Genomic DNA, 9,441 nt, shown 5'->3' on the forward strand with positions numbered 1-9,441 from the left:
AGTTTAAACGGACGCGTATATCGATTTATCGGGTAAAAGACCGAAATAGGCTAACACCACGTTTAGGCAAAATTTAGACATTTTTGCATTCCATATCAAGCATTAGTAGTCTAAATTAGTTTAATTTCAATTTAGTACCAATGTGGTGAATTTCTCGATTTTGTACTGTGTCAAGGTGGTGAGTCCTCCGATAAAGGTGAGGGAATTACACCCGAGTACCAGTAGTCTGAGTATTTTGAAAATTACTACTCTAGACACTGTGAGTAACCTTGCCATCATTTTAATTATCTAAAGTATGTTTTTATTCGATTTTGGTGAATTTTATGAAAATGAGTTCAAATTGTAAATTTTTTTGTTTTGTAAACAAAATGAGTTTAAATGAAAATATTTTATAAATTGTCTTAAAACCAAATAACGATTTTGAAAATAGAATAATTGGAGACCACTTGTTATGAATTAAATTTATTACTTGAATCGAATAGCTTATGACAGTATTTGCATGAATGGCTGAATTGATATTTGTGTTGAAATATATAAAATATATATTTAGCCTTGAAAGGTTGTGAATTGCAATAATAGTCATATCATGTTATTGAATTTTATTGTATGGTGGGTTTGACCTGCTGCAGTGGGCTGGATTCTGTGGACTAGCCTATTAGAGGGGCACGAAATCCTATTATATTTTTACCTTGGTTGGAGAGGCGAGTAGGGTAACTATTGAGGTATAACTTTTAGAGTTCACTTCGCGCTAAACCATTACGTGAAGGGGAACTCGGCCAATGCCAAGGAACGACTATATTTTCAAAATAAAAACATGACTTTTTAATAGCCTTGGCGGACTCAGTTGGGATAGCCCTCGGCCAAGGTATCCCAGATAACTTAGTATAATAATAATTTTTGGCATGAGCCAAGCTTTTTAAGAAATTCATAAGCCATACTGATTACTTGCTTTAAATAAATTGATTTCATTTGGTTGAACTAAGTTGAAAGATGATAAATTACAGTTTGATGAAATGTTTTACTAGTCTCCTTTTACTCGACTTTAGATATTTTGAGTGATGTTTGTTTACTCACTAGGATTTTATAATCTCACCACTCTCCTTTCCGCCCATTTCAAGCTCAGAATAGATTGTAGATAACTGATATCGGTGAGGATTACAATTGAACTTGCCACATCCAAAAACTGTAGGTTCATTTCTTTTGATACTTTTGGTCATTCGTGGGCCCACGTGTCACTGTAAATTAATTCTATACTTTGGTTATCTGCATTACAGTATGTAGGAATTTATTTCGCTTTTACACTATAAAAATTATTTGTGCAGTGTTCTTAAAATATTGTTTTATGTGAAAATTGAATATTTTATTTAATACTTTTATTTTATTCTAACAGTCATAATTCCATTTTAAATGAATGTTTTAGACATCCAAAATTTTTTTTGATTATGAAATATGTGTTTTCCACTTACATACTATATTTTTAACTGATTTTGAGATTTTTGGGATAAATGACAAAAAAATACCTCTGTGAGACAAAAATTATTTTTTTATTTGTTTTTGTTGGAAACAATTTAAAATCTTTTAGAATGTGGTAGTTGGCAACAGTTACCCACAGGGAAAATGAGAAGCTGATATTAAAGCCTTGCGGGGTTCCGGTTGACATTCCAAGTAATGAATGTCAATCGAGACATCGCGACAGTTGTCACGGGCTCGATGGGAGTTCCAGGTCGTGACACAATAGGCTAAAGATCGTGATGTGGTCACACTTGATGAAATTTGTGGCCCATTTTTCACACATGAACTTGAAATGAAGGAAAAAGAAACGGAAGAAAAGAAAAAAGTTAAAGAGAAAAAAACAAAATCTTGTACTAAAGATTAGTACACTTGAGGAAAAACTTGAATTGTCAGATGATGATGATGATGAAGAAGAATTAAAAATGAAGGCTAGAAGGTTTAGAAAGCTGATGGGACAAAAAGATAGAAGATTTGAAAGGAAAATTACCAGAAAGACCAAAGTTTTTCTTGCAAAAATAAGCACAAGAGCGATCACAACAAGAAGGATGAGATGATCTGCTTTGAATAGAAACCAAGACATTTCAGATTTGAATGTCCAATGCTAACGGAAGAATCTTCAAAAAGGATAAAGAAACCAAAGAAAGTGATGGTGGCAACAATATGGTTTGATAGTGACTCCTCAAGCTCAGAAAAAGAAAAAGAAAAAGAAAAATTAGAAGAAAAAGTAAATTTTTGCTTGATGGCAAGAGAAGAAGAATTTGAGGTAACATCTAGTTCATATGATATTTCCTATGATGATCTGCAAGATGAATATGATTGCCTATATACTGAATTTGAAGAATTTGCTTTGAAATATAAAACTATGAGGAAAAAAGCTATAATATTGAATGAAGAATTAGAAAGAATTAAGTATGAGCATAACTCTATTTTTGATCAACAGAATATGCTTCAAATTGAACTTGAATAGTTCAAAATTGATTTTGAATTCTTGAAGTTAGAACTAGAAAGCAAAAATTTAGAATTACAAAGAGTTGTTGATGAAAAATGTTGCACTTAAGATTGAAATAAAAGAAAGATCAAAACTGAAATAAAAAAGTGAAGAAAAGCCTAAAAGAAATACACACCTTAGAAATAAAATAAATGCATTCTCATCATTGTTATGTATGTGGTAAGAAAGGTCATATGTCCTATGATTGTCATCATAATGATAGAAATCTTCCTAAAACCAAGTTAGTTTAGGTTTCTAAAGGATCCCATGTGATTGCTAACCCCCAAGGACCATCAAAATATGGGTACCTTTAAACAAAAACTAAAAATCTATTTGGTAGGTTGAGTAAGGATAAAAGGATCAAAGTTTTGAACCTTAACCAAAAAAAAGGCAACATTGGTTCTTAGATAGTTGTTGCTCAAGGCACATGATAGGTAATGAGAACTTGTTTGCCAAGCTTGATAGAAACAAGAATGGTAGTGTTTCCTTTGGTGATGACTCCAAGGGTGCTATCCAAGGAATTAGAATCGTTAGTAACACATCTCAAACTCAAATCAAACATGTATTATTTGTTTAAGGTTTAAAACATAATTTGCTAAGTTTAGTCAACTTTATGATAGAGGCTTTAGAGTATGCTTTGATTCCAATGGATGTCTAGTGATTAATGTTTGATGGGATTCAACCACATGCTCAAACAAGAAAATAAAAAAAAATTAAAATTATAGAATAGCGAAATAATAAACTAGTATTAAATTAGAGAAACAGTTGAATCCTACGAGATCAATATTTGTGTTTTTTATGTAACTTTCAAATTAATTATGAACACTCATAAGTTTAAGAGTTGCATACCTTGCTCTAGATATCATAATCAAGAGTCGATTAAATCAAAATCTTTGCTTCTTCACCTTTAGGATTTGTCAAATCTTCAGACACTCAAGTGTTTGGCCTCTAACAGTAGTCCACACAGTGATTGAGTAAGACCTTCTCAAATGTAGGATTTTTACTTGTGCTAGCAAGTTTTGTTTCTAAAACAAAAGGACCAAAAATTCTTGCTGAATCTTATTTTTGTCAGACAAAGAAAACTATTTTTCTTTTCTTATTTTATGAAATGGCTGAGAAGTGGTTTGAGGCTTGGAGTTTTTTTAGTTTGCTAACATAACATATTTATATAGCCAAACTAAGTTGTAACTCTAAATACAACAGTTGTATTTTAATTTAATTAAGTCTTTGAGAACTCAAATAATTTTCCACTTTATTTTGATATCTTTTAATTAAGTCTAACTTAATTAATTATCCTTATTTAATCCCAATCATGTCACTTAATGTGTGTGACCCATTAGGCTTCTAACATATTGGCAATAAATATAAATCATAATCAAATATCAATTTGATAATTAATTTATATTTATAGATCATGAGCGACATCTAATAATACATCATGACCACCCAAATGTTAGAGAGTCAATTAAAGAATTTGACGAAGGCCTTCAATGATAAGCCTCTCAAAGCAATACGATCATTTCATCAAATATCCCGAATATGTCATTAAGTATGGCTCGGTGTCTACTTATGACATTCCATATTAGTTCTCATAAATCATGAGTAACCTTATGAATTTAGAAACCTAACTTTCCTCAAATTCATCATGCTTTGGCCAAAGACTTTATACAAGTTAATAATTGAGAACAAGTGAGATACATCCCTCATATCACCTAGANTAATTGAGAACAAGTGAGATACATCCCCTCATATCACTTGGAGTGATGAATCCTTTCTTGACCACTCATTCACCTTCGCATGCTTCATGGCATACCCAAAAACACCCTGTTTAGGCATCTGGTAGCTTCTAGACTCGTAGGGGTGAAATCAAAGTATGTCACTCCCCATACAAGATAACCTGGTGTCTTAAGTCCAAGGACTAGTTGCATGACTATCACATGAGAACATTTTCCATAGACATTTGAGTGAAATACCAAATAGAGTTCTCATAGCGAGTCATGTTCAGTGAACTTGTTTTTTAACAAGCACCTACATGTTATCCTCAAGTATCCCACATAATTCAATCTATGAGATCGATTGCTTACTTCCCAAGTAAGGAGGCTTAACATGTATCAGCCTTTGAGCATTGTCAATGCCCTGTCTTGACAATACAATGACCAGGAACAAATTTTAGGAACATGGCTTTGATGTATAGTGATATCATAATTGTAATAACTTTACAATTCTCTTGCATGGTCTTTATGTTCCATGGGCTTCATCTAATTAGTACTTAATAACTCCTTATTATTGCACTAACATGAAGGAAAACCTCTATCACATGTAGTTATGTGATTAAGTATGCATTAAATGACAATATATATTTCTTGATCAATCCAATTGGCTCAAGGGCATATACCAACAATCTCCCACTTGCACTTGAGTAAATTGCTAATATATGCAATATCAAACTCTTTCGCTTAGCAATTATGTCTTGACTAGGACAACTCAAATTGCAATATTTGAGAATATGTTAATTTATATGTTTGACAATCTCCATTGTCATAATCGAAATACTAATTTAGATCACAACGAGACCTTGATTCCATTATTATGGCTTTTGTTGTTACTTTAACAACTCGAAATCATTTATTGGGTCATTAAACCAATGATCCAAATATCTCATCTTTTGTAGCCTAAACAAAATATTTGTATTCGATTATAGATATAATCATGCAGTTATCTGTTATTTTGGAACTAGTCCAATACAACTGTTCAATCATGACTTTATATCGCTTTTAACATTAAGGATTTTATCTATGTTAAACTCCTTTAACATGTAATCCTAAATTCTTTTGTTGAATCACTTTTCAGGCTCTAACTTTTTAGTCCCATTTTGTTTTTCTTAGACTGGTAAATGTATCTTATACACTTTTAATGACTAACTTATCTTACTTCCACTAACCTTTTGATGTGCACAAAATATGTTTGTTTTATTCAATGTGTTCAACTATTTTGAATTTATTACATTGAATAAAGATTATTATCCAATCATTCATGTTGGATTATTTAGTAAACTCATCTTACATGAGTAGTGCATCAATATGCATCCTACTAATGGTTTGTATTTAATGGATTTATCTTATGATTTATGCATCCCATTAAATCAATTTTTGTGCATAGATTTTGTCTATTGGATTTCATAATTTCATAACCTTTGACTTTTAAAGTGTTATTAGCTCCCACTATTCCTATCATGTATAGAAATCTTGCCAAGTAAACTTATTTACTTTCCTTTGGGGTGTTATATTCATAACTTTTATGTATACTTACATGTCATTAGTCATTCATCATTGGTTATGGGATGAAATCCTCTCAAAGGTTAGTTCATGTGATTAATTGGGTTTGGAATGCTTTGTGATTTATCTTTTATGAATTCAATATGATAATCAATTGCTATTTAGTTCTAAGCAATCTTAATTTAGATCCAAGATTATATTAAGAATGCTCTTTGACTAAATATGTTCATAATCCTATTATGAATTCATTGAGTTTTGACTCAATTTTATCTAAGTCAACTCATTGATTTCTTTTTTGATTCATAATCAAAAGAAAAATGATATCACAATAATCTTATCATTATGACTTAGTATTGATTATCATATATGCAAGGTTATACTTTAAGGATAAATAATTTAGAACAATTCCAAAATAAAATGAGATGTAATGTAAATATATAAATATATATAAGCTAAGCATCTCATGCTAGCAAAATATAAATCTATGTTTCCTAAACATAAAATAAAATATTTAGCCATAGGTCCCAAACCAAAAACATCTCATCTTGACAATCAAGTCATGGAAACATTCAATGTTCTAAAATTATTTATTGTTCCACAATCTAATTTAGGTCATCAAGCCTGATCACCATCAACTAAGGTTGTCGCCTTCACGGTCTTATTCTTCACTACTCCTTGTCATTTGTTCCTTCAATATGTCATACATATTAAAACCATTAATAAAGAGTAAGGTATCATATTTCAAGTAGTAAAAAATAAATCATCATATGATTCATACCTAATGTGGAAGCTTCTTTTTGTTTCTTCCCTTTGATGGATTCAAGATAATCCTTGCAATTGAGCCTCCAATTCCCTAGTTTGCTGCAGAAATGGCACTTGTCATTGTCCTTATCTTTCTTCACTCCTTCAGTAGGCTTTATACGTTTTGAAATTAATGCCTTTTCATCCTTGTCTTTCTTGGAAAATTTTCTTTTCTTATTTTTATTTTTCTTAGAAGAGACAAGATGAACTGAAGGCTTTACCTTCGCAATAGTATTCTCAGCTTGTGTGAGCATATTCAATAAGCCTGAAAGGGTTACCTCAATCTTGTTCATGTTGAAGTTCAACACAAACCATGAATAGCTCTCTAGTAGCGAAGAAAGTATAAGATCTATGCTCAAATCATGATCCATAACCTAACCCAACTGCTCAAGTCGAGTGATATATTCTATCATCTTCAGCACATAAGGCCTTATTGGGTTTCCCTCAGACATCTTACATCGGAAAAATTCCCTTAAAATGTCGAATCTCTCTGTGTGACTTTTCTTATTGAACATTTCTTTAAGGTTTAGGGTAATATCCAAGGCATTCATAGCTTCATGTTGATTTTGAAGATCTGGAGCCATACTAGCCAATATCATATATGTAGCTTGATCAAGATCATCCATATAAACTCTATAGGCCTCATTTTCCTCATTTATAGCATCATCGCTAGGTACCTCGAGAACAGGACCATCTAGGACATAAGCCTCTTTCTCTTGTTTTAAGACAATCTTGATATTACAAAACCAGTAAATGAAATTTGGGCCTGTCAACTTGTTTGCATCAAGTATGCTTCTAAATGACAAACTATTCGCCATGATAGATTTATAAATCAACAGAAATGATTATTAGTCATTAACGCAAAATATATAACCATAAAGACAAGGTTTTAGAATCTTATATGATTATTCTCAAAATTTTATCAAAGTAATAGCCCTCCTCTACTATTTCGAGAAATTTAACCTCTAAACTTCTTATTGAGCTAGGACTCTTTTCATCCCACCATGACCTTGAGTGACTCAACAAGCCATAATGAAACTAATTAGGTAGGTAACTTAGCTTACCAATTGTATCTTATACAACTCCTAAATCAGTTAGGTGACAACTCCTTGTCTAAATGTATCATATACATTTTGCCTAACTATGCCTCTAATACTATGCGGTCATGTGTGACACATCCGAACAATATGGTACTAGTTGAGTAAGACCCACCAATAACTCAAGCGTACTCGTGTAAAAGTTTGGCCTTGAGTGACTCAACAAACCTCCAATTAAAAGAGCAGCCTAATTATCTTGTTATATGGTGGAAGGTAACTTTTTGACTCAATATTTTAATGAGGGATTTTATTTATTAGTTCATTAATTAAGGTCTCATTGATTTGGAATTATTGACATACACAACATTTATCGCACTTCATATATATCATATATATATACTAAAAATAAATCTATCTCATGCCAATTACTAGGATGATTATGGACTTTACTAATTCTAATTTCCTTGAGCCATTAAGGAAATTAGTTGGTCAAATTCCTAGGGGATTTGCACAAACATAATCTTCAAGCTTTGCTTGTAATCTCTTTGAATCTCCATGGCACCTTTGGATCCTCATCTCCAAGTTACAAAAATTATTCTATCTAACCCTAGTTTTACACTTTAATGTAACTAATTACATTTTATAATCAAGAAACCTCGAGTTACATTTGAGGGGAGTTAGGTGAGAAAAGAATTTTACAACCCAAAGAAAATAAAGATAAGGCAGGGTGTGTAGACCCTATTTTAAAATAAATACCATGAGAAATAAATTTAACCGTCCATGACCTGATCTTCTAAGGTCTAAGTCCATAATCATCCTCATGCTTTATAATCATAATCAAAAGCATAGAAATAAATGCCAGCTCAATATCACTTGGTGATCTTGTGTGTTATTTGAGAAAAACATTAATTAATTCACTTAAAGTGCTAGACTCAAATTATTTGATATTGTTTTATTTTAATTTAGTGTTTAAGAAATTCTCATTTTCAAAACACTTAAAGTAAACATTGTACACCTTATTTCTTATTAGAAATTCATTGAAATAAAATTTTCCCTTTTTAAGATTTTTCATTTTACATCTTTCCATAATTAAAACTCCTTTTAATCTTGGAAACCATTTTTTATTTTAGGTAAACTTCCTAAAATATCTAAGACAACATTTTAATTTCTAACATTTAGAACATGGATTAGTTTCCTAAATTGTATGTTATTCAAGTTACCTAAATGGTGACTTAACAAATTTTGGAAACTTCTAGTCAAACCCAAATTTTAAGGAAAGTTCAATGCTATCACATAACTTTAGGAATTTCTTGTAAAGTAAGTGTCACGACCCAAATTCTGGGCCATGACCGGCACATGGGTCCAATGGACATAGTCCACTAAGCCCAAGCAAGCCTAATAGTCCGACGTGTTCATCATTCCATCATAAACTGCTAAGTCATTTTTTTAAAATTTAAAATCAAAATAGTAATAGACATTGCCAACTCGTATTGGCATTTCTCATTTATTATATACATACATAGTCTACAACATGTATTCCAATAATGTACATTAGGTTCGCCTATACATCTCAAAAAGAAAACTTGACTTCCAGCGGAGGGACTCGGATGAATGTACCGTTACTGAATGTCGAGACATCTACCAAAAGATGGACACAGGTCTACAAGGATACCTCGTCATAGTTACCGGCTGCCTCGTGATCTGAAAACATGAATTTGAAATGGTGAGTATAAACCCAGTGAGTGAACAAGGAAGGGAACAAGCAACAACAAAGGAAAATTTAAAATCATGATGCACTAGTTTCAAAACAATGCAATTTGGTTCATTC

The 9,441-nt window shown here is 31.7% G+C and overlaps 1 protein-coding gene across 1 annotated transcript; it reads right to left on the reverse strand.

Moving 5' to 3' along the window:
* LOC108660639 lies at positions 6,951-7,394 on the reverse strand. The gene has a single exon (XM_018114890.1). The coding sequence runs from the start codon at positions 7,392-7,394 to the stop codon at positions 6,951-6,953; it is 444 nt and encodes a 147-aa protein (XP_017970379.1).

Source organism: Theobroma cacao, chromosome 2 (assembly GCF_000208745.1).
Source record: "Theobroma cacao cultivar B97-61/B2 chromosome 2, Criollo_cocoa_genome_V2, whole genome shotgun sequence".
Classification (NCBI taxonomy): domain Eukaryota; kingdom Viridiplantae; phylum Streptophyta; class Magnoliopsida; order Malvales; family Malvaceae; genus Theobroma; species Theobroma cacao.